The sequence below is a fragment of the Eleutherodactylus coqui genome, chromosome 11, assembly GCF_035609145.1.
Source record: "Eleutherodactylus coqui strain aEleCoq1 chromosome 11, aEleCoq1.hap1, whole genome shotgun sequence".
Classification (NCBI taxonomy): Eukaryota; Metazoa; Chordata; class Amphibia; order Anura; family Eleutherodactylidae; genus Eleutherodactylus; species Eleutherodactylus coqui.
In genome coordinates, this window is record NC_089847.1 from 2,962,569 (window position 1) to 2,989,614 (window position 27,046).

The 27,046-nt window shown below is 51.2% G+C and overlaps 1 protein-coding gene across 4 annotated transcripts in view; it reads left to right on the top strand.

Moving 5' to 3' along the window:
* Positions 1 to 27,046, top strand: part of GSE1 (Gse1 coiled-coil protein) — a 323,118-nt gene that overhangs the window by 214,956 nt on the left and 81,116 nt on the right. Inside the window, exon 1 of one of the 4 annotated variants that reach the window (XM_066582661.1) lies at positions 19,195 to 19,360. The exons of the other annotated variants lie outside the window; for them this stretch is intronic. Coding sequence (XP_066438758.1) covers positions 19,324 to 19,360 — 37 coding nt within the window. The 5' untranslated portion in view covers positions 19,195 to 19,323. Of the gene's footprint in view, positions 1 to 19,194; positions 19,361 to 27,046 lie in introns of those variants that run through there. 4 annotated transcript variants of the gene reach the window in all.

Below are 27,046 nucleotides of genomic sequence, written 5' to 3' on the forward strand. Positions count from 1 at the left end.
CAGTCTACTGGCTCAGGAGTCAGAAAAGTTTGGGGACCTCTGACCCAGTGAGTCCCAACAAGCCCCATCCCAAGTGATTAACCAAAGTAGAAATCCTTTCTTATAACTTTGCGTCTTCATCACTGCTTGACTATAATCAAAACCAGTTTTGAAGCCCTTCTGTGGCCACCTGACCTAGGACAATGGTTCAGTGAATTACATGGGTCATCATGGGTTGTGAGAGGTATTGTTTCTCCTTGTGGACAGTGCCAAGTAGACTTAGGGAGACTTGTAGGCCATGCAATGCTCATCTCGGAAATTTGGTATGCAAATGGGAGATGGTACAGTGCCCCTGCGGCGCCACCTAATGGACAGTTGTTTCTCTACAAGTCAATATTTATCCTTCTAACAGACTCTATATCATGACTATGGTTGCAGACGAAACCGGAAGGAAAAGATGGCTTCACGGCGCCACCTGTTAGAAGGTAGTTTCCTACAAGTCAATGTCCGACCTTCTAACAGGCCTTGCAACATGACTAAGGATATAAGCCAGACCAGAAGGAAAAGATAACCATGCACAGACGGCTGTTTTGGTGTTCTTGCCCTCATCAGTGCCAGTAGGGTTGTGGTTGGTGGTGAGGGGCCTGTGACGTGCTTCGGGAGGGGTAGGGTTGGGTATTCATGTAATGCATGGTTACCAGCAGTTCTCCACTGTAGCATCTCTCTACTTTGATCGTAAAAGAGTAGTCTAAAGGGTCAAATTATCATTTTACATGTGCCGTTTAGATGTTTCTTCAGTGGCCTAGGCCATTCTGGGATGGCTGCTGTTTTGGCTTCATGTAGGGTCTGCCTCCTACAAGCCGGCATCGGGGGGCTTCACTGCTTCCTACTACAAAGCCTGGACCAGATTTGGCAGCCGGTCCACACTGATGTCCCACAGAAAGCATCGTTTTCATTGACTTGTCTATGTCCGTCAGCGCAGGAGTTAATCCTAAGGCCACAATGTAGGCCACCAGCGAGGCGCAGGCGTTTGGCTCTGATAATCACCCTCTTGACATACCTGTCAGCCAATGAAAGGGCCCCGTGGATCCCTGGAAGGATAAGAATCACATAGTGACAGATTTTCTGTTTCATCTCTGAATGAGGCGGCCCTCCCTCCCGCGCCGCTCTCGTTTCTGCGCTCCCCCCTCCTTGGCTGTCACCCACACACAGACTGAGCTTCTCATTAAATAGTCATTAACATGAATAAGGCAGAATGTTCATTTCCCCCTCTGGTTGTACAAGGCTTGCGTGCGTTTTGTGTTGCACCGATGCCGCTGTGATTGCTGGCTCCCCCCAAGCTCTGCTCTGTTCGCTCCTCAACCCCACTTTCCTGCCTCTCCTTATCGACCCCCCTCCCCTCTCCTTGACACAAGCTGACAAGAACCATTTCCAAGATGGATTGATTCAATTTAGCAGGCATTTGGCTGGGTTGGGGATGGTAGTGCTCCCCTGTTGGAGCAGCGCAGATATGTGACCGGTCTGAGCTAGATATTTATTAGCCCTGCTCCCTGTGAGGCCGGCCAGCCAGCGGCTCATAATCAGCTCCTGTTTGTTCTCCTCACGTACTGGAAGCCCTCCACCTGCCCGTCACTCTCATCCGTCTCATCTTCCAATTGTATCTTCTCACTTTTTATTTCCGACTTCTCGGCAATGAGCGAGTTACGGTTAGCGCCGGTGTCCGCGCCTTCCGGGTCCAGTGGCCTCTTCTCCTGCTGACCATTCCTTTCGATCCTTCCTTCATCCACTCCTCGGGGTCATGTTATCTTCTTCGTGGCCTTCTGAGAGCCCGTACTTCCTCCGAACCCATCTTGCCTCTTCTTAACATCTTTTTACAGATTGGTAACCCCCCCCCCCATCCCAATTATGCTTCTGCCGCCATTTTTGTTGTCTGGGAATCTCCTGCCTTCTATTTTATCCATTGGTGGCCTTAGAGCCTCAGGTCCAGGCTTATAAATCTTATGGCCTCATTCATTTTGGGTTTTGCACGTTCTCCTGTTTCTGTGGGTTTCCCCCTGTCTGAAAATAGACTTATTGAGCAAAAGACTAAATTGTGAGCCTCTGTGGGAACTCGACCTAATGTGTCTTCTGAGCGTCGTCAGATGGCTGCGCTAACAAGACGCCATCAGTGGATTCTACCAAAGGCTTCATGGGATTTGTCATCTTTGTGACCAACAGATTCCGCCTGACCTTCACTTAGCTTGGGGAGAGTTCAGGTTTTGTGCCATTCTTTATCTTGGACCTTTGGGATGATGGGCCGCGCTTTGCTTCGGGATTGGCTGTACTGGTTTCTGTATAAAGTGCCAGTAATGACACCAGTTGGATGCTAAACAGAAGGTTTCGGCTTTCCCTGGGTACTAATAGTATCTCCCTGTACTTTCAGGACTTACAGTAGAGTCAAATAGCGTAACAATGGGATGACACAAAAAAAATATTGCTATGAAGCACATATCCACACAGTGAAAGCACAGACGATACTAGAGGCAAAGCATTCGATTAAAGGTGCAGATAGTGGTAACTGGATGGTGATAACACTGAATATAATGAAATTGGCAGTGGAAACTGGAAGACAAGGTATGGAACCAAAATAGTAACAAGAGAAATACTGACCCTAACATTGGTGTTCCCTACTATACATTTCCCTGTCACTGTCCCTCGACACCAGACCCCACTGTCCCTAAACAGCTCTAAGTTATCCCAATGGATGGCCCTGTCTAAAACACTATCCCTGAGTACTCTAGGGCCCAAACCTGAAGCTAAATGCTGGAACGACTCAAGGCAGGCAGAAGCAAACAAGGGAAGATGAGACAAAGCACAAACTAGGAAACACAGAATAGACTAATACAAACACCCCTCCCAACAAGACCCACCCACTTTGTTACAGAAGGGACAAGGCCCATGCAAAATACAAGTTGCAAATTTTTTGTGCAAAAATTCCCACTTGCACAAAAATGTGTTACTTTTCAGAAACTGGTGTAAAAGGGTTTTTGCATGCCTCCAACTGACTGCTAGACAGGACTGGACTAGAAAACCAAGGAGCGAGACACACTGACTGGATGGACTAGAACTAAACCAGGACTACCGGATAGAAGGTGTATTGTCACAGCTATCAACTGCTTCATACTGCAGGACTAATGAGCCCCTCCGGTGTGTAAGGAGGCTGATCCTCCCCCACAACCACTTAGCGAGCAGGAGATAACGATGCACAAGGATTTCTATTGCAGAGGCTACCCTCAAACAGGCGAGCGCATCATTTGGCTGAGAAGCTCTGCCTGATATCGCGCTCGCCAACATGCGTTTTATGCGGTTGCGAGGTGTTTTTCCAGCAAAAACGCCTCCCATCACTTGTGCGAAGTAGCGATGCTCCGGTGCGGCGCTCAGGCGCGTTAGAGGATCAGCAAGTGTTCCCCATTGTTTTCAATGGGAATCATCGCTTCGCACTCGCGTGCGCATCACACGGTGCACGATGTGTTACTGTCACACTGGAAACCATGGCCGATGTGTTCCGAGGAACGCAAACAGATAGGACATGCAGCGCTTTTTCCCCTCACAGCATCGCTCCTGTGTGTGACTCCATTCAAAAGGATGCAGTTCATATTTATGTGAGTTTTGTGCGTCTCCCGCGAGATTCTCGGCCGCGTGAAAGCGGCCTGATGGTGACAGTCCCGGGTCCTGCGGCGCACAGAGAGGCTGCTGATTAGAATGAACAGCACTGAACGGCCATGTTCGTTCTGCATTATTGATCTCCGCCTGCCTCAGCCTTCCATTTATCACACATTAACGAATGGCGAAGCGGTAGAACGCTGACAGCTGGAGGGTCCGACCCGAAACCACAAACATCCTGACCCCCCGCTCTGCTTGCAGCTCGGCCGTTCCTGCCCTGATGGACCGACGCCATTTCTCTTCCAAGTTCAGAACTTTGCCATTTCCCTTGTCACATAATTGTGAACCTTGTGTCCATGTAACACGACACGGAATACTGTAACAATGTACAGTGGGACCAGTGGATGGGGCACACAAGGTGACCGGGCTCAGGACGCCCCCTACAGACCACCAGTAGAGAGGAGCGTCTGACCAGACTGTTAGGGGGTGTTGGGACCAGTGGATGGGGCACACAAGGTGACCGGGCTCAGGACGCCCCCTACAGACCACCAGTAGAGAGGAGCGTCTGACCAGACTGTTAGGGGGTGTTGGGACCAGTGGATGGGGCACACAAGGTGACCAAGCTTAGGACGCCCCCTACAGACCACCAGTAGAGAGGAGCGTCTAACCAGACTTTTAGGTGGTGTTGGGATCAGTGGATGGGGACACACAAGGTGACCGGGCTCAGGACGCCCCCTACAGACCACCAGTAGAGAGGAGCGTCTAACCAGACTGTTAGGTGGTGTTGGGACCAGTGGATGGGGACACACAAGGTGACCAAGCTCAGGACGCCTCCTACAGACCACCAGTAGAGAGGAGCGTCTGACCAGACTGTTAGGGGGTGTTGGGACCAGTGGATGGGGCACACAAGGTGACCGGGCTGAGGACGCCCCCTACAGACCACCAGTAGAGAGGAGCGTCTGACCAGACTGTTAGGAGGGGCACTACGGCCTACATGCCCTCCGTATCACATCTTGTATCCAAGCTAGAGATGACCCAACAGGGTACTAGAGCCCTCATATTCACCCGTATCACATTTTGTATTCAAGCTAGAGGCGGTACAACAGGGTACTAGAGACTCCATGCCGCCCGTATCATATCTTGTACCCAAACTAGAGGTGGTACAACAGGGTACTAGAGCCTCCATGCCCGCCAGTATCACATCTTGTACCCAAACTAGAGGTGGTACAACAGGGTACTGGAGCCTCCATGCCCGCCCGTATCACATCTTGTACCCTAAGCTAGAGGCGGTACAACAGGGTACTAGAGCCTCCATGCCGCCCGTATCATATCTTGTACCCAAACTAGAGGTGGTACAACAGGGTACTAGAGCCTCCATGCCCGCCTGTATCACATCTTGTACCCTAAGCTAGAGGCGGTACAACAGGGTATACAATATATATATACTCCTTGTAGGGGAGGGATTGACTTTGCTAATGCTTGTAGATTACAATGTAACGTAGTGTTGTTGGTGGTGACGCTCCCGCTAACGGGTTAATCGGCGCCGTCGTCTTGCCCAGGCTTTTGGCGGCTCCTGTTGCCTCTTGTCTTCACAGCTCATAAAGCTTTAATAGAGGAGCGGGCGCTTGTGTCGTGTTCACACTCCGCACGGAAAGCTGGCTAATGACACCGCAGCGACAGCAACTCACCGGCAAATGAAAGCTCGGCATTCGGTGCTCCGCTGCTCTTCACTGCTTTGATGGCTCCATAGAATGGCGCAGCGCTCGCTGATCTACCCGCTGCTAACAATTATGTGTCTCGGTGGCACAGAGCGCCGGCTCATTAGCTTTACGTGGGGGTAAGTGCCACCCGGTTGTCTGCTGAAGGTCGCCGTGCCCTCCTGCCGCGCCATAACCTTCCTGAAGCCACAAGACATGTCTTGTTGATGGTACGGAGGCCGGAGATTACAGGGATAATGAGGCAAACAGGACGGCGCTGCCGTACGCCACATCTGTCGTGGTCACGCTGGCGGACATCATCCGATGCCTTTCCTTAAAGGGCTCCTCCATGATGTATCTTGTACCGCAGAATAGGAGGACGCTGACGCGCTTCGCCAGAGCCATCCAGCCGTGGCCCGGGAGTCTGACAGGCCGGTTGCTGTGGATACATTGTAGTTCTGCTATGGTTGTCAGGCAGCTCATCCATAGCAACCGGGCTGTCTGCGTCTTCTCAGTTAAATGAAGATTTGCGTTTCTCGCGGGGTCTCGTCTTCAGGCGGTGGAGGACTCTACATAGATGAACCTCAGAAGATTCCCCTGCTGTCTGCCCGCCCTCCATCTCACATCATTATCCTCACGCTTTACGCCCCTCCCTTTTTGGCGGGCTCACACAAGCGTAATGTAATGGCGTATCATTCGGCTGCTGGATGCGTGCGTGACACACATGAAGTACATCATACATCCACGGACACACATGAAGTACATCATACATCCACGGACACACATGAAGTACATCATACATCCACGGACACACATGAAGTACATCATACATCCACGGACACACATGAAGTACATCATACATCCACGGACACACATGAAGTACACCATACATCCACGGACACACATGAAGTACATCATACATCCACGGACACACATGAAGTACATCATACATCCACGGACACACATGAAGTACATCATACATCCACGGACACACATGAAGTACATCATACATCCACGGACACACATGAAGTACATCATACATCCACGGACACACATGAAGTACATCATACATCCACGGACACACATGAAGTACATCATACATCCACGGACACACATGAAGTACATCATACATCCACGGACACACATGAAGTACATCATACATCCACGGACACGCAGGTTCAGTCATCGCACCATGTTCTAGTTGTGTAACTCCACCGCGGGCGCGCAATTAACGCTACAGATACAGTAACCTTGCGTATGTGCAGCGCTTATACATGTTGCTAAGCAACAGCGGGAAATAAAAAAAGAAAAAGAAACAAGCCAGACTGCGTAAGAAAGCGTGCGGGAGGTAAGCTGCCATGCGCAGAGAAGAATCACTACCATACGCAGCAACACGCTGTAAAACGCTGCATTATACACCATACTGATATGAGCCCGGCCCTTGTCAGAGCTTACTGGACTAGTCTTGTATTAATGTACATAGTGACTCCACCAGCAGAATAGTGAGTGCAGCTCTGGAGTATAATACAGGATGTAACTCAGGATCAGTACAGGATAAGTAATGTATGTACACAGTGACTCCACCAGCAGAATAGTGAGTGCAGCTCTGGGGTATAATACAGGATGTAACTCAGGATCAGTACAGGATAAGTAATGTATGTACACAGTGACTCCACCAGCAGAATAGTGAGTGCAGCTCTGGAGTATAATACAGGATGTAACTCAGGAGCAGTACAGGATAAGTAATGTATGTACACAGTGACTCCACCTGCAGAATAGTGAGTGCAGCTCTGGGGTATAATACAGGATGTAACTCAGGATCAGTACAGGATAAGTAATGTATGTACACAGTGACTCCACCAGCAGAATAGTGAGTGCAGCTCTGGAGTATAATACAGGATGTAACTCGGGGTCAGTACAGGATAAGTAATGTATGCACACAGTGACTCCACCAGCAGAATAGGGAGTGCAGCTCTGGAATATAATACAGGATGTAACTCAGGATCAGTATAGGATAAGTAATGTATGTACACAGTGACTCCCAAGCAGAATAGTGAGTGCAGCTCTGGAGTATAATACAGGATGTAACTCAGGATCACTACAGGATAAGTAATGTATGTATACAGTGACTCCACCAGCAGAATAGTGAGTGCAGCTCTGGAGTATAATACAGCATGTAACTCAGGATCAGTACAGGATAAGTAATGTATGTACACAGTGACTCCACCAGCAGAATAGTGAGTGTAGCTCTGGGGTATAATACAGGATATAACTCAGGAGCAGTACAGGATAAGTAATGTATGTACACAGTGACTCCACCAGCAGAATAGTGAGTGCAGCTCTGGAGTATAATACAGGATGTAACTCAGGAGCAGTACAGGATAAGTAATGTATGTACACAGTGACTCCACCAGCAGAATAGTGAGTGCAGCTCTGGAGTATAATACAGGATGTAACTTAAGAGCAGTACAGGGTATATATTTCTTATTACATGGCTTAGTTTTGTGTAACATGCTATGGATATAGCAGATATTTCTTCTCTGATACTTTGTTCGGCTCGTCCAGTAATGAACCCGTCATTCACCTCACATGTATGAATGGTCACATGATTGTGTGCCTCCCAGAATCCTCCATGTTCCCCGGCGAGTGTCAGGAATGGGATATCTCTGCTCGCAGCGCGATGGTTTTGGCGGCTGTTGGTGAGGATGTAGCTCAGATAAGGCGCTCTGTGTGGCGATAGACGTCTCCGCTTTCGCCCAGTCAGCATGTGGCACGCGGCGGCACAGACTAATGAGCTCTTAGTCGCTGGCTCCTCTGCGAGGAGTTTATCTGGGCCGGCAGAGGACGTGCTCTTTGTTCGCCGCGGCCTGCTCCTTTGTCGCGGTTACTGTTGCGTCCCCAGTCGAGGCCGAGGAGACAAGTGTCATTCCTCACACGGGCTGATAACGCCTCGCGCTGCTTCGCCTTCCGCTGAGGTTAGTTATCTGCCTGGCGCAGGGCTCTTATCACGCTACCGACTTCTCTGGTTGTAGCCCTTCACAATCTATGCTAATCCCGGGGGGATGTTAGGGGGTCCGCTGCCAGTCGTCACTGTCACACACACCGCCCTCATTATTCTTACTGATGGGAAATGGCGCACGTAATGTGGCGACTACTTGATATTCAGCAGCTGTTAGTGCAAAGCAACGAGGGACGGCGCCGGAATGAAAAGAAGTTATGGCACCAGCATACGCGTTTCAGATTGTCAGAGTTTTTAAGAACTCTGCTTGCTGTCAGCGACTGGGAACATTTATCGCTACATTTTGGTTAGAGTTTTAATATTATAGACAAATCTAAGTAAAAGGGGGCGTCAGACTGCATCCGGAGCCCACCCACGTATCACCCACAGGGCGCAGGGCAGCTTCCAGGCCCCCCCCCCCTCCCAGGACGACTTGATACAATGATACCTTTTTTATCGTCACGGCATGAAAGGCTCTCCTGTAATGGCGCTGCAGCTGATTCCTGAGTGGAGAGCGAGCTTCTGCAGAGTAGTGGCGTCTGGGGGTGATGATCTGCAGAGGATAATGTGGTCTGCAGGTTCTTGTCGATATCTCAACATCAGAAAGACTAGAAAGCCGGTAACATCTTCTGGTTTACAGACTGATCTGTAGCTTCAGCCAAAGTCCAACAAAAACATCCAGAAAATATAAAGAATTATAAGGGCTGAATACATCTATTATTCATTCAGCAAGAAGCGGTGACATCACTGAGAATGCCGCCTATCCATCACTAGAGAGCAGCGGTGACATCACTGACTATACCGCCTATCCATCACTAGAGAGCAGCGGTGACATCACTGAGAATACCACCTATCCATCACTAGAGAGCAGCGGTGACATCACTGAGAATGCCATCTATCCATCACTAGGGAGCAGCGGTGACATCACTGAGAATACCACCTATCCATCACTAGAGAGCAGCGGTGACATCACTGAGAATGCCATCTATCCATCACTAGAGAGGAGCGGTGACATCACTGACCATAACGCCTATCCATCACTAGAGAGCAGCGGTGACATCACTGACCATAACGCCTATCCCATCACTAGAGAGCAGCGGTGACATCACTGACCATAACGCCTATCCATCACTAGAGAGCAGCGGTGACATCACTGAGCATAACACCTATCCATCACTAGAGAGGAGCGGTGACATCACTGACCATACCGCCTATCCATCACTAGAGAGGAGCGGTGACATCACTGAGAATACCACCTATCCATCACTAGAGAGCAGCGGTGACATCACTGAGAATACCACTTATCCATCACTAGAGAGCAGCTGTGACATCACTGACCATACCGCCTATCCATCACTAGAGAGGAGCGGTGACATCACTGAGAATACCACCTATCCATCACTAGAGAGCGGCGGTGACATCACTGACCATACCGCCTATCCATCACTAGAGAGGAGCGGTGACATCATTGAGAATACCACCTATCCATCACTAGAGAGCAGCTGTGACATCACTGACCATACCGCCTGTCCATCACTAGAGAGGAGCGGTGACATCACTGAGAATACCACCTATCCATCACTAGAGAGCAGCGGTGACATCACTGAGAATGACGCCTATCCATCACTAGAGAGCAGTTCTGACATCACTGACCATACTGCCTGTCCATCACTAGAGAGCAGCAGTGACATCACTGACCATACCGCCTGTCCATCACTAGAGAGCAGTGGTGACATCGCTGAGAATGCCGCCTATCCATCACTAGAGAGCAGCGGTGACATCACTGACCATACCACCTATCCATCACTAGAGAGCAGCAGTGACATCACTAAGAATGCCCCCTATCCATCACTAGAGAGCAGCGGTGACATCACTGAGAATGCCGCCTATCCATCACTAGAGAGCAGCGGTGACATCACTGAGAATGCCGCCTATCCATCACTAGAGAGCAGCGGTGACATCACTAAGAATGCCCCCTATCCATCACTAGAGAGCAGCGGTGACATCACTGAGGATTCCGCCTATCCATCACTAGAGAGCAGCGGTGACATTACTGAGAATGCCGCCTATCCATCACTAGAGAGCAGCGGTGACATCACTGAGAATGCCGCCTATCCATCACTAGAGAGCAGCGGTGACATTACTGAGAATGCCGCCTATCCATCACTAGAGAGCAGCGGTGACATCACTAAGAATGCCCCCTATCCATCACTAGAGAGCAGCGGTGACATCACTGAGGATTCCGCCTATCCATCACTAGAGAGCAGCGGTGACATTACTGAGAATGCCGCCTATCCATCACTAGAGAGCAGCGGTGACATCACTGAGAATGCCGCCTATCCATCACTAGAGAGCAGCGGTGACATCACTGAGAATGCCGCCTATCCATCACTAGAGAGCAGCGGTGACATCACTGAGAATGCCGCCTATCCATCACTAGAGAGCAGCGGTGACATCACTAAGAATGCCCCCTATCCATCACTAGAGAGCAGCGGTAACATCACTAAGAATGCCCCCTATCCATCACTAGAGAGCAGCGGTGACATCACTGAGGATTCCGCCTATCCATCACTAGAGAGCAGCGGTGACATCCCTGAGAATGCCACCTATCCATCACTAGAGAGCAGCGGTGACATTACTGAGAATGCTGCCTATCCATCACTAGAGAGCAGCGGTGACATCACTGAGAATGTCGCCTATCCATCACTAGAGAGCAGCGGTGACATCACTGAGAATGCTGCCTATCCATCACTAGAGAGCAGCGGTGACATCACTGAGAATGCCGCCTATCGATCACTAGAGAGCAGCGGTGACATCACTGAGAATGCCACCTATCCATCACTAGAGAGCAGCGGTGACATCACTGAGAATGCCGCCTATCCATCACTAGAGAGCAGCGGTGACATCACTGAGAATGCCGCCTATCCATCACTAGAGAGCAGCGGTGACATCACTGAGAATGCCGCCTATCCATCACTAGAGAGCAGCGGTGACATCACTAAGAATGCCCCCTATCCATCACTAGAGAGCAGCGGTGACATCACTGAGGATTCCGCCTATCCATCACTAGAGAGCAGCGGTGCCATCACTGGGAATGCCGCCTCTTTGTTTACTGGCGTGGATAGTCGGCTGTGGCTTTAGTTTCAGGCTGTGTCTTGGTGCAGATTTGGCGCAGTGTGTTGGCTTCTCCCTTGTGAGGTGTTTGTGTAGCACAGCAGGTGTTTTGTCACATTGTTTGCACTGGGTGAGAGGATTCTGGCGCTCTGCATCATGTGACTGCTGCGGTCATACAGGGACACACTATCACCTATATCCTTTTATATGTATTTTTGTTTCTGCCTATGTGTTGTGTTTTACAAGCTCCTCCCCTTAATGGAAGCTCCTCCCCTCCGTCCGTGTGCCGCCATTTCTTTTCTCACTGGTGGTTTAATTAGTGGTAGTTTATAAGCTTCTCTTCTTGCTGTTGCACGCACGGACTTCCTGCTGAGTCAGTCTGAAAGAGCAGAGCTGCAGTGTAAAGCATCAGTTTCATCTTTCCTCACACTCCCAACAGTCTATCCATGTCTGAGAGGCACAGTAGGGGTGTATATATGTAGTCAGTATACAGCCCCTGCATCTCTAGAGGATGAGCCCCTGAGGACGGATCACCTCTTAACCGCGCTCTACGTGATTCCGCCGCTCGCCTCTGAGCTTTCATTAAAAGTGGAAAACTGCTGCCTGATTCATTAGTGGGAGAAGCGAGGGGAGCGGGAGGCTAATGCGGTCATTACGGGAACGAGCGGCCGGGAGGGCCGCCGCGCAGGACAGGTGGGCGAATCATTAGCCTGCAGCAGCTGGAAGGGAGGTCGGAGCGCTACCTGCTGGCTGTCACCTGCGCCAATGACGTATATGCACTCTGTATTACGCGCTTAATGCGGAGAGCTGAACGCCATTGATTTGCGTAGCGGTATTCAGACCTGATTATTTACATGCGTGAAAAAAATGGCAGCGTGTCGTATTACAGACTGAAACGGCCATCGGGAGCCCGGAAACCGCAGGGAACACGCATGATACACGCCAGGCGCTGCGTATTTACGCAAAAAAATCAATGGACCTGCCTGCGGTTTTTTTGGGGCGTCATGGCAGTCGCCCTGTGGGGTGAGGGGATCGTCTCTGGTGAAGCGGTCGCCTTTCTCTCACATCTGCTTCCTCCTGACATTTTTTTCTAGGCCTCCCTAATTCCCGCGGATTATACGTACAGCGGCGGTAATTAACGGTCAGACCTCCTCTACTGTATCTGATAATGGCAGCCGCTGTAAAAATTAATTTGCAAACATGTCATTATGCAGCAGCCGGCGAGGCAATAAACCTGCAATTACAGCCTGGTCCTGGCCAGAACGCAGAGGGCGAGGGAGGCGCAGCGCCAATCTGTTTGCTCTTTGTCGCTTTACAACTAAACAGACCACGTGTGGGGGAGGGGCACTTGTCACATCGCTCACAGGTGCTGCAAGCAGTTCCATCTAAGGAAAATTAGGCAACTTTGTAATTAATCTTAATGAAAGGATCTTCCGTTTTGCGTCCACAGCTCTTATGCAGACTGTGCGGTCCAATTCTGCCCCCTACAACTGTCCGTGTGATTATCAAGAAGAGGAGGCAGAGCGACACATGACTGCAGGACCTGACTACGCAGGCTGTGTTTGTAGTCTGTAACCATGGAGACACACAGCTCTGCGCAGCAGCTGCAGATAGAAAGCAGATTTGAATGCACAACGCCTTTGTTTATATTGAAGCAATGAGCTCGCAGCTCGGCTGCACAAACCAAAAATGGGGCCTGCCTCTTATAAGTTTGCGGCAGTTTTTGGCTTCTGTTAGCCACGCCCATTTGTCAAAGCACATCTATTTTTTTTTTTTGCCTCTGGAAGGGGTTAAATAGCACTAACTAAATAGATTTCCATCTCTTATGGCTGAAGCCACAAACCTCATCTGTCAGGACGGAAATCCACATCATGAGAAGCGTTACAGATCGCCCATTCCGCTTGTATAGTTAGCGATCTTCATTTTGTTTGCCCCCTCCTGCCCCAGCACATAAATGTGCGCCCTAGCTGGGAAGCCCGACCCGCGAATGGACGTACATTTACGTCCTATGGATCTCTGTGACTGACAGCCTCCTGCTGCAACAGCAGGGATTGGCGAGAACACCGATCCTTGCTGCCAACCCCTTATATGCTGCAATCAAAGTTGGTTGTGGCATATAAGGGGTTTACAGAGGAACCGCCCTCTCTGTGATGGCACCGCCTCCTGTGTTGTGATTGTGGAGGGGTCCGGGGTCTATCATGGCCTGTGATCACTATGAGAAGCAATAATGCATTGCAGTACAGAAGTACTGCAGTGTATTATAAGAATGATCACAGAATCACAGCTTCAATTTCCCTACAGGGACATAAAAAACAGAGGATGGTTAAAAAAATGACTTTTTTGCGCACTTCGTGCTCTTTGTTTAACAATCCACATGCCTGGTACAGTCGTACCCGCGATGACCTCTGCAATAAGCTGGACACGGCAAATGTTATAAAAAAAGCAAAAATACTCAGCCAAAATGCTTTTTTTTTTGCTCATTCTGCCTCCTATAAAAATGCAATAAAAGTGATCAATAAAGCCATATATGCCCCAAAATGGTGCCAATAAAAGCCCCAAGCCCTCGCAGCGCTGCGTCCAGGGAAGGATGAACAACTTATGGGACTCTGAATGCGGCGATGCAAAAAATATATATTTTCTTTAAAAAAAAAAGAAAGTGTTTTTTATTGTGCAATTCTGGAATATTGTAATCGTACCGAACCGCAGAAAAAACGTATCGCGTCATTTGTGCTGCGCGATTAATGCTGTAAAAGGAAAACAATAGCGGATTGATCCATTCAGAAACGATCTAGAAAACATAATATCTGCCCAAAGTAGTACTGATAAAAACTACAGCTCGCCGCGCAAAACCCACCCTCCCCCGGCCGCGGCGACGCAAAGATAAAAAAGTTATGGCTTTTGAAAAGTGGAGATGAACGTCCCCAAAAACTCGTCGCCTCCTTCGGATCAAATTCGGTGGCGTCACTAAGGGGTTAAAGCTGAGGTCTGAGCCGCTTGTCTTTAGTGTTCACACTGCTGAGAAAAGGAAGGGTTAAAGTGACTTCCTGCTGCCATGTTCTCCCTGGATGGCGGCGGGCGATAAGAGGGACAGGAAACAGTTAATAGTAACAATTCTGCGCCATTTACGCTAGATGTGAGCCGACCCTAAGAGCTTACTGCTTCCTGGCTGCTGTTGTGTCGGCGTGAGGGCTGCAGCGAGGAAGCGGTTAATTTGCCGTCTCTTCCTCTTGTAAAGCCCATAATCCGGCAGGCGGGAGCCGCTAATATCATATTGTGCTCTCTGCACACACGGGGGCCCCCGGGGGCCAAGTGCCAGCCACAGCCAAGACGTCTCCTGCGCAGCGTCCTTCCTAATGTCAACAATGTCTCTTGTAAAATGGAAGCGACTGTTCTGGACGGGAGTCAATATTGACACAAGGAGTCGTGCAGCAAACATGGACACCGCGAGTGACCCCTGCCACGGGGCCAAATATAATGTGCCAGAGGTTATATCAGTACCGGGGCATTATAAGAGGGGGGCTGATATCACATATATGATGTCTGGAGGTTATATCAGTACTGGAGCGTTATAAGAGGGGGGCTGATATCACATATATGATGTCTCTGGAGATTATATCAGTACTGGAATATTATAAGAGGAGTGGCTGATATCACATATATGATGTCTGGAGGTTATATCAGTACTGGAGCGTTATAAGAGGGGGGCTGATATCACATATATGATGTCTCTGGAGATTGTATCAGTACTGGAATATTATAAGAGGAGGGGCTGATATCACATATATGATGTCTGGAGGTTATATCAGTACTGGAGCGTTATAAGAGGGGGGCTGATATCACATATATGATGTCTGGAGGTTATATCAGTACTGGAGCGTTATAAGAGGGGGGCTGATATCACATATATGATGTCTCTGGAGGTTATACGAGTACTGGAGTATTATAAGAGAAGGGGCTAATATCACATATATGATGTCGCTGGGGGTTATATCAGTACCGGGGCATTATAAGAGGGGGGCTAATATCACATATATAATGTCTCTGGAGGTTATATCAGTACTAGAGCGTTATAAGAGGAGCGGCTGATATCACATGTATGATGTCTCTGGAGGTTATATCAGTACTGGAGCGTTATAAGAGGAGGGGCTGATATTACATATATGATGTCTCTGGAGGTTATATCAGTCCTGGAGCGTTATAAGAGGGGGGCTGATATCACATATATGATGTCTCTGGAGATTATATCAGTACTGGAATATTATAAGAGGAGGGGCTGATATCACATATATGATGTCTCTGAAGGTTATATCAGTACTGGAGCGTTATAAGAGGGGGGCTGATATTACATGTATGATGTCTCTGGAGGTTATACCAGTACTGGAGCGTTATAAGAGGGGGGGGGGGGCTGATATTACATGTATGATGTCTCTGGAGGTTATACCAGTACTGGGGCGTTATAAGGGGGGGGGGGGCTGATATTACATGTATGATGTCTCTGGAGGTTATACCAGTACTGGAGCGTTATAAGAGGAGTGGTTGATATCACATATATGATGTCTCTGGTGGTTATATGAGAACTGGAGCGTTATAAGAGATGGGCCTCATATCATATATGATGTCTCTGGAAGTTATATCAGTGCTGGAGAATTATAAGAGAAGCCGCTGATATCACATATATGATGCCTGAAGGTTATATCAGTACTGGAGTATTAGAAGAGGAGCAGCTGATATCACATATATGATGTCTGGAGGTTGTATCAGTACTGAAGCGTTATAAGAGGAGGGGCTGATATCACATATATGATATCTCTGGAGGTTATATCAGTACTGGAGTATTATAAGAGAAGCCGCTGATATAACCTCCAGACATCATATATGTGATATCAGTACTGGAGCATTATAAGAGGAGCAGCTGATATCACATATATGATGTCTCTAGAGGTTATATCAGTACTGGAGCGTTATAAGAGGAGGGGCTGACATTACTTATATGATGTCTCTGGAGGTTATATCAGTGCTGGAGCGTTATAAGAGGAGGGGCTGATATCACATATATGATGTCTGGAGGTTATATCAGTACTGAAGCATTATAAGAGCAGCAGCTGATATCACATATATGATGTCTCTGGAGGTTATATCAGTGCTGGAGCGTTATAAGAGGAGGGGCTAATATCACATATATGATGTTTCTGGGGGTTATATCAGTACTGGAGCGTTATAGGTGGAGGGGCTGATATCACATATATGATGTCTGGAGGTTATATCAGTACTGTAGCATTATAAGAGCAGCAGCTGATATCACATATATGATGTCTGGAGGTTATATCAGTACTGGAGCGTTATAAGAGGGGGGCTGATATTACATATGTGATGTCTGGAGGTTATATCAGTACCGGAGCGTTATAAGAAGAGGGGCTGATATCACATGTATGATGTCTCTGGAGGTTATATCAGTACTGGAGCGTTATAAGAGGAGTGGCTGATATCAGTCACATATAGAAGGGTCTGGGCTCTGGAGATATGTGATATAAGGCAGTGATGGGGGTGGGGGGCCCGGAAGTTTCTGCATTTCCTGACCCTCCTTACATTGAAGAACAGTACAGTCAGCCTGTCTGCAGCCTGAAATGGCTGATAAGAGAGAGCAATAGACTTCACCAGTCTTTCTCTAACCTGCTGTATATACTGGCAGCACCCCATGAGGTCTTGCTGTACCTTTTATTGCCCTGTGGCAGTGCAGGAAGTTTTGGCCACCTGACATCCAGAGCGAAGGAGAAGCTACCAGGAGGAAGGGGCCCCAACCTGCAGGAGGGCCACAAGACTTTTAAGCTATTTCACTTCCTTACCAATTCTAGATTTCTGCTTGCTGTCAGTAAATACAAACATTCTTGTTTACATCAAGAGACTCAAAACCTGTTTAGATCAAATATTTCCCTCAGCTGAAGGATTGTTACAATGTATCCAGTGTACAAACTCCAGCCTGATACATTGTAACAGACTATCGGGGCAGGAGAGAGAGCTGTGCTGATGTGATCACCTCACAGAGGACTGTCTGCACTGATACATTGTAACAAACCCTCAGCCGTAGCAGGTCAGGATGGAAACAAGAAGCTGCCCATTCACTGACAGGTAGCAGAGATCTTGGGGCAGAATTGAAACATCAAGTCTACTATAAAGTCGTGGAGCTTACAGTGCTGGACAAAAGTAATGGCCCCCTAAAGCTCCCGGCTGGTTGTGGCGCCCCCATCAGTAACTGCAATGATTTGCGATGACGTTTTACATCGCGGTGGAGGAATTTGGGCGCACTTTTCTTTTTTTTTATTTGCCTACATCTAAGGTTTGAGCGTGAAGGGCCCCAGCAACCGCGCTGCGTCTCGGTGGCGTTCAGGTTGGGACTTTACCTCGCCGCTCTAAAAGCTTCATTTTCTTTCTTTTGCGCAATTCAGGGGTGATTCGCTCACGCGCTGAGGAGCGTCGTCCTGCCGCAGGACCCAATGCTTGAGCTTTAGGTCAGCGACTGCTGGGTGGACGTCATCCATCAGGAGAGCAGAACTCATGATTCCATCAATGATAACGAATCGTCCGGGTCCGTCACGCGACCGTCACGCGACCGCCGCTGTCCGACTGCTGGTGTATGATGGTTTGATTGTGGAGTACGCCAGAAGTAATGGGACCCACGGCTGGCGAAAACAGCAGTCCCCAGAATATTGTCCCAGAAGTCTCGGGAGCCATCGACAGCAGCCTATGTGTCCTTTTTGGTTTGCGCCATTTTTACCCAATGCCTTTCTGAGGGTACATGCACACGAGTGAGAATCTCACGTGAGGTTTGTGCGTTGCGAGACGCACAAAACTCACGCAAATACGAACTCCATTCATTTGAATCATTTGTGAATGATTTATTCGCTCAGCGATGCTGCGGGGGTCAGTCGCTGCGTGTCCTATATTTTGGCGTTCGCTATTTTTAATGGGACCTTTAAAGACATCACGTGCCGATCCTCCACCGCGCCTGAAGAGCGCAAATGATGCGAGGCGTTTTTGAATGAAAATCACCTTTAGAATAAAACGCGCGTTGGCAAGCGCTCGCCCGTGTGAATGTTCTTTGGATCACTTCGGTCGTCCGTTTTTGCTGCAGCCCTCCTTGCTGACATGGCCTTGTAACCCTTTCCATGCTGGTAGATGGCAATAGCCTCTAGCCTGCGGCGTGGCGATGTGTAGACCCAGCAGGGCGCCGCTGATCGTGTTCGTGACGCCGGTGACCTCAACCAAGTGACCATTGTATTTGGTTACCTGCTTGGTTTAGTAGCGAGGGGGGCGATTACTTCCCCCCCACGGGGGCTGCGACTATTCGCCTCCATCTAACGAGCCATTTGATGCGATTAAACATTTAAGGGCGACAGATCTGCTAACTAGAAGGTGTTCAGGGGGGCAAATCCTTTTTTGCACAGCACTGCCCACTATATGCCAACCATCAGTGCTGCCCGTTCCCATCTGCTTCCCCTCCTTGGATCCTGTGTGCGCCCCCTCCTGCCAGTGCTGATTACTGCAGCGGGTGGTGGGGGGCTCCCTCCTCCCCTCCCCCTCTCCTCCTCCAGCCCGGGGGGAGCTGATGTCTCCTCTCCTTCAGTCCGCGGCCGGGATCGGAGGGAGCCCCTCCAGCGCGCGCAGGTTCTCCAGCTCCCTGGCACCGGGGTGGGCAGCCGCTCTCCGCCCCCTGGCACCGGGGTGGGCAGCCGCTCTCCGCCTCTCTCTCCTCCCCGCCGCTTCTTCTCTCTTCTCACTATTTGCATTTCTGGGCTGGACGGAGGAGACGGAAGAAGCTGCAGCAGTTGCTCCCCCGGAGGCGCCGCCAGCATGGGGCACTGACTCTGCCCGGCGCCGCCACCCCCGACGACCACCATGTTTGGATTAAAACCTCCGCTCTACTACCTGCCAGGTAAGGGGGCGCCCGCGGGCACCGGCGCTGTGGAGGGGGCACTTTCCTTGCACTTTGGGCTGCCGGGCACAGGCTGGCACCGCTGCTTTTGTCTTCTGCTCCGGGAAGTTGCCCGTCCTGCCAGGCTGGGGCTTAACCCCCTGAGTGCTGCGGGATGTGCGGGAAGCCCCCAGTGCTGCTGCATTAGAGTGTCAGCTCTGCAGCCCAGTAGTTGGTGACCGCAGCAGATGACATGTTCCGTTTTGTGTGCGGTTTGCGGCCTGCGTCTATTGGGGCTGCTGATTCCGGAAATGTCTGTTGCACGAAGACACGGCGGCTCGCTGGAGATAGCGACACCCTTTCCTTGCTGGCCGACAATAGGGGCTCATTCACACCGGCCGGTTTACCATCTGAGTCTGAAACTGACAGAACTCTGAGCCGTCGCAGGCGGCGTGCGTTTACGGATCTGCGGTCATTTAGACGAGCGTCCTACCCGCTGCGTGCCATCTGTGTGCCCGCAGGTCCATGGTAGCCAATTAGGCGATTCACACTGGTGGTCCGTGTGAAAACCAACCTACTGCAGAGCAGAATTCAAGGTCCGTTCCTGCGGGGATCCGGCGGCACACGGGCGGCTGGCATGTCCGAGAATCGCGGGCGCAGCTGACATCCGCCGTGTGATTGGGCAGCAGGTCCTATTCTAGAGGGAATCGCCCATTCAAGTTGATAAAGCGGAGCGCGCTCGCAGGACACGATGAGCGCGCCAATGGTTTATATATTTATGGAATTCAATGCGAGTTTTAAATGATGTCAATTGCGCGGCGCTGCGACGTGTGCGAGAAATGGATGAATACAAGGACTGAAGAAAAACGGATGTAAACCGCACGAAATGTGTCGATGTTCACTGACTGAAGCTCGCCCGTGTGAAAACGGCCTCGCTGTCCCGCCCGCGACGCTCCGAGGATGGACAGACCCCGCGGTTCGTTTGTCGCCAGCTGCTCGCGGCTCTCCGCAGTTCCGCAGATATTGCGCTGATCTGCCGTTCGCACGCAGGAGTTCGTCTTCAGGACATTGTGATAATAAGTTTGCGACAATGCTGTGTCACTCAGCGACCGCGGCGCCTCGCAGCGTCTCTTCGGTTTTTGGAGGTCGGTTCTACGAACTGCCTGTTCTTAATTTAGCTCCTCGCGCCTCCAGATCCGCCGCCGCGGCTTTTATCAGATGTGCAGTGAGCGGTGCCGCTTATCGGAGGTGTGTGGGAATTACCGTCACGTAGTAATCACAACGCTTGTCATGTGACAGCCCCTCGCCTGTCGCCGTAGCGGCCAATCTAAGAGGGGTTATTCACGCGACCGAGATTATCGCGATGCGCAAAACTCGCATGAATATGATCTCCGTTCTTTTAAATGGATTTATTCACAAGCGTTTTTTTACTCGCTACAAGCAAAAACAATCGCAACATGTGGGCGTTCCCGCGGGAGAGATCGCCCATTGGAACCCCGCGTGCCGTGCGAGCGCAATGCAATGTTTCCAATTGAACTCGGTGGTAAAGTGCGATTCTTTCGTTCGCGTGAAGATCGCAATTTAAAAAAAAAACCTTCACATCGTGAAAATCGAACGTTGTCAAACGCAATATCAGCCCGAGCTTCCTGCTGCCCATGTGAGTATAACGGGCAGTGAGGCTCCTCCACGTATGTGATGGGTGGCGGGATGGCGCCATACTGCAGCACATTGGAGGGAGATACTGGGAGTGTTCCCTGATGTGCCCGTATGCCACCATGCAGCCAGCGTATGTACCATGCGAGTGTGAGGTAGGACTGTACGGTTCGGGGGTCACAATGTAGGACTCTACAGTATACGGTGCCGAGTTATGGTGTAGGGTTGTATGGTGTCACGGTGTAGGGCTGTACGGTGCGAGGTCACGGTGTAGGGCTGTACGGTGCGAGGTCACGGTGTAGGGCTGTACGGTGCGAGGTCACGGTGTAGGGCTGTACGGTGCGAGGTCACGGTGTAGGGTTGTACGGTGCGGGGTCACGGTGTAGGGTTGTACGGTGCGGGGTCACGGTGTAGGGCTGTACGGTGCGAGGTCACGGTGTAGGGCTGTACGGTGCGAGGTCACGGTGTAGGGCTGTACGGTGCGGGGTCACGGTGTAGGGCTGTACGGTATGGGGTCACGGTGTAGGGCTGTACGGTATGCGATTCGGGGTCACGGTGTAGGGCTGTACGGTGCGGGGTCACGGTGTAAGGCTGTACGGTATACGATTCGGGGTCACGGTCTACGGCTGTACGGTGCAGGGTCACGGTGTAGGGCTGTACGGTATACGATTCGGGGTCACGGTGTAAAGCTGTACGGTATACGATTCGGGGTCACGGTGTAGGGCTGTACGGTGCGGGGTCACGGTGTAGGGCTGTACGGTGCGGGGTCACGGTGTAGGGCTGTACGGTATACGATTCGGGGTCACGGTGTAAAGCTGTACGGTATACGATTCGGGGTCACGGTGTAAAGCTGTACGGTATACGATTCGGGGTCACGGTGTAGGGCTGTACGGTGCGGGGTCACGGTGTAGGGCTGTACGGTATACGATTCGGGGTCACGGTGTAAAGCTGTATGGTATACGATTCGGGGTCACGGTGTAGGGCTGTACGGTGCGGGGTCACGGTGTAGGGCTGTACGGTGCGGGGTCACGGTGTAGGGCTGTACGGTGCGGGGTCACGGTGTAGGGCTGTACGGTGCGGGGTCACGGTGTAGGGGTGTACAGTATACGGTGCGGGGTCACGGTGTAGGACTGTACGGTATACGGTGCGAGGTCACGGTGTAGGACTGTGCGGTATACGGTTCGGGGTCACGGTGTAGGGCTGTAGGGTATGGGGTCACGGTGTAGGGCTGTACGGTGCGGGGTCACGATGTAGGGGTGTACGGTATACGGTGCAGGACTGTACGGTATACGGTTTAAGGTCACGGTGTAGGACTGTGCGGTATACGGTTCGGGGTCACGGTGTAGGACTGTGCGGTATATGGTGCGGGGTCACGGTGTAGGACTGTGCGGTATACGGTGCGGGGTCACGGTGTAGGACTGTGCGGTATACGGTGCGGGGTCACGGTGTAGGACTGTGCGGTATACGGTGCGGGGTCACGGTGTAGGACTGTGCGGTATACGGTGCGGGGTCACGGTGTAGGGCTGTGCGGTATACGGTATGGGGTCACGGTGTAGGGCTGTATGGTATACTGTTAAGCTTGGTGCCGTACCTGTGGCAGCATCTCTGTATTTTCTGCGCACGTCTCCCGTTTCGTGTTTCGGTCGCCGTCACCGTTGATGTCATGAACTTGCGCTCTCCCATCCCGTCTTATCACCCGCTGGTTGTGAGAAGCTCCGAGGGCGACCAGCGCCACTCCCACCAGAAGCCCCTCCCACTCTGTGGATGCCCTTACCCCGCGCAGCGCGGCGCTCTATTACCTGGGAGCGATTCTTCGTACTGACCGTTTATTTGCGCCGCTTCCTCCACTAATTGATTGCGCCCGGTCCTGATTAAGTAATCTAAGTCAGAGATGTCCCGGGCGCCAGGCGGTTAATTCCGCTCATTTTATGTCGGAGGAGCGGAGTGAGCGGCGGGTGATGGCGGCCGCGTGTCTGCGTAGTCTCCTGTATGTCACAGCTCGCGTAGAACCACAAGTCCCAGGCTGCATGGCAGGCAGGGTATATACAGAGGGGTTAGTGGAGTCTCTCAGCGGTGCCATCACTTTTTGTTTGTGTCTCTCCCCCTCCATCCCCCCGTCAGGGCTTTAACCCCTCCTCCTCCGCAGCGCACAACTTCCATCAGGTTCACGGCAGGAACGCTCCTCGAATATTGCAGTTTATTATGTGGAGATTCGAAACGCCGTCAGCAGAACCGAATGTGACCCCTCTAGTGATGTACAATGTTACGGAAACCATCGGCCTCTCCCCACCCGCTCCGACCGCCCCTTATTACCCCCATCTAGTCGCGTTGGACTCCTTTGGTCCTCAGATCCTTAGCAATTTGTCGCGGTTGTAGATCCCACTCGGTGATGAAACCATTCTGCGGGAACACCGGCCCCTGCGGACAGGAAGCTTCTTGTAGTCCCTGCAGATTAGATGGCGGAGCTGACATGTTCTGACCGGCTGACAGGAAGGGGTCAGCGATTCATGCTGCTTGCACCAAATTCTGCCCTCCCATCAGCACATAAATCTGGCTCCATCTGACCAGGAGATGTTTTCCCGCTGCTCAGTGATACAAGTTTTGCGCTCTTTTGCCCGCTGGAGTCTCTCTGTTTCTCTTAGACACAATGGTGCCTGAACTGGCCGCCCGCTGTTATACCATCCGTGCGGAGGAACGGCGAGTTGTGCGTTCGGACACGTTAGTTGGAGCTCCAGCGTTGTATTCAGCTGACTGTGCAGCCTGTTGGTCAGAACAATTCCTGACATCCTCCTCCGACCCCTTTCAGTGATGAGTTGTTTCCCCCCACAGGATCCCCTTCCGCTGGATGTTTTCCTTGATCGCGCCATTCTCAGTATACTCTCCACACCGTTACATGATAAACCCCCCGCGCGCGGTTGGTGGTCAGACCCCGGCTAGTCCAGCACCGATGACCGGCCTCGTTGGAAGTCGCTCCGATCGCTGGATCTTCCATCTAATGTGGATTCACACTGAAACTGATCCACGGAAGACTTGTCACGTGGTTTAATGCCGCACGCCGGGGTCACGGGGGGAATTACTGTACAGGGGGCGCCAGTCGTGAGGGGCTGGGGGGCTGTGATGAAGGGGCCGTTTAATGTACAATGTATTTGGAGGTTCTCCCGCCGTCTCGCTGTCTTACGTGTTGTCCTCATGTCCTACTCACACTCTGGGGGGACACTTTGGCTCTGCGCCCCCGGTTCCTCCTGATCATCCTGAGAGGTTTATTGATTAGAGTTAAATTCAGCTAATTGGACATAAAAGACCCCCCATCTATACAGTCCCAAGAGCCCAGCGGCCCCCATAATACTTACATGGCAGAACCACCAAGACTCTTAGAGCCGCCGACCCACCAGACTCAGAGAACAAGGGTCTTGTAAGAGAGGAGACCAAGAGCCCAGTGGTCACTCCGGCTCACCTCCAAAGATCCTGTGTGCAGATGGGAGAAACTTCCAGAAGGTCAACCATCCCTGCAGCCTCCATCAATCTGGGCTTTATGGCAGAAGCCTCCTCAGTAAGACACATGGAAGACCCCCGGAGTTACCAAAAAGACCCCAAAGGACCCTCAGACTGTGAGAAACAAGATTCTCTGCTCTGATGACACCAAGATGGAACTTCTTGGCCTCTAAGAGTTCTGTCTGAAGGAAACCAGGCGCCGCTCATCACCTGCCCAATACCATCCCTACAGTGAAGCCTGGTGGTGGAGGGTCATGGTGGGGGAGGGGAGGCCGTTCAGGGGGGATGGAAAGCTGAATGGAGTGAAGTACAGAGATAATGACAACCTGATCCAGAGCACAAGGGACCTCAGACCGGGCAGAAGGGTCACCTTCCAACAAGACAATGACCCCAAGACCCCAGCCAAGACCACCCAGGAGTGGGGACAACTCTGTGAATGTTTTTGAGAGGCCGGCCAGAGCCCTGAACCCAATGGGACATCTCGTGAGACCTGACAATGGCTGTCCACAGACGGCCCCCATCCAACCTGACGGAGGGCAGAAAACCCCCAAATCCAGGGGTGAAATCCTTGTGGTATCGTGATGTAACAGTTGGCCCCTACAAGGAGTAGATCCCCTGGAGCCCCGCGGATGACTACTAGTTTCTCATCGTGGCTACCTGTAACTAGGCGGGTTGTCCCAGATGGCTGCACACCGCACCGTGTATATTGGCGCTCTGCAGTATACGGGTTATATTTGTTTTCCTGGTTGGCGCGGGTGTAACGCCCTCATTTATAGCTGGTGGCAGCGGTTCCGCCCCACCTCTTCCCACAGAGATGCTGGTCACACATGAGTAGGTGTTTGCTGAGTGATCAGACAGAACAGCCAGGGAAGTCCCGTGCACGACGCCATTACTCCTCCCAACCCAGGGTACTTGTGCCATGGTGTGCAGAGGTTTCATCAGCACCCTCTGTGCACCCTGCAAACAGCTCCCCCATCTCAGCTTCGTGTGACAGAGGGGCATTCTGGGAATTTCCTAGCCCGTGTTGGAGCAGAACATGATGCGGGTGGTTGCTCTCACGTATTTGCGGTCGGTGGGTCGGCACTATATAGGTGCCTCATAGGGGAAAGCGACGGACATGGTTCCTCGTTCTGATGTAGATATTTTTGCGCCGCCATATTCTATTTCTACAGACTTTTTGCTTTTGGTGCGGCCCGAAGCCCCCTGTGATCTGGGGGTCCGCACATAGCGGCCAGATCACATCAGCAGAAGAAGATATTCTTCTGACCGATAATTCAGATTACTTGGACCCCCTCCCAGAAAGTCGCTGAGCGCTTGCTATCGGCTTGTCCGCGGCGAGGTGAACGCCACCCTGTGACCTGAACCCATCGCACCGATGCCTTGGGGAAGGAGCGGTTCATTTATTGGTCACGAAACCAAAGTGGCGGCACGGTTCGCCCGCAAGGAGTTAAGGCGGATGGTTGCGTCGTCTCCTCTATTTGCCATCAGCTGTGTGATTACCGTTATTATTTAATAGCGCGGCGTCACCCGTAGCGGTGCGACCGCGGCGTACTAGCTCTCAGGCACCCAGGGAGAGAGAAAAATTGCGCAGCAGCCTTTAGAAACGCCACCTCCCAGGCGGGCCTCTCGGGATTGCTTTTTACAGCTACCTGGGGCCGCTTTCAAAGGAGTGAGGCTCTTTCTTGAAAGGCTCGAAAAGAGCAAAGGGAGGCGGTAATGAGCGGCTGTGATCGCTGCGTATCAAAGGGCCATGTTTTTTCTCCAAGTCTTTTTTCCTCTGCGACTCCCCGAGGTCTGATCCCCCCCTTCACCAGTCAGAATGGATCGCCCGCTGCTTAGATTGCATCTCATTCTCTATCATTTTGTGTCATTTAGACAGCCGGATCAGCGCCGCTGCGCCGCCGCTTGTTTGTGCTTCCTCTGATGTGTTATTTACAGGATGTCGGCCCGGTTGGGGAGCTGCGAAGAGAGCCGGTGGGTAATGGCCTCCCGCGCCCCGTGGCACCTGCCCTATATCGCTGCGGACACGCTTCTTGCCTTCACACCTGATACTTTCCTTGCTGTCATTATCCGCCACCTTCAGGTCTGAGTTACATCAGCGGCGCCTTGTTTAATCAGTGCGGCTACAAATCGCCGTCCGTTCGGGCATTGAGCCGCGGGTTCACATCGGCGCGGCTCCATGAAAAAAGGCTAGAAGAATGGAAACTAATGTATCCGTTTCCTTTCTTCTCGTTGGTAATAGTGTCTGCCGCGCCATTTTTTTCATCCTAAAAACTGTAAACCTGATGAAGTAGCGTTACGGTTTTTTTGGCGTTGTTAATGGAGGGCGGACGCATTCATCTGTATCCGTTAGTTTAGCAGAAGGAACCGACTATAAACTATCCGCAATGTAGAAAACAGATGCAAACGGACATCAAAGCGATGCAAATGGCGGCTGTTTCCGTTTTTGATCTGTTAAGGACGCTAACCTCCGCCTCCACTTGTTTTACTTTGGCGCCCTTTTATTAATCCGTTTATGGCTTTCTAGATGAACTTGTTAAAAAACTGAAATCTGAAGACAGA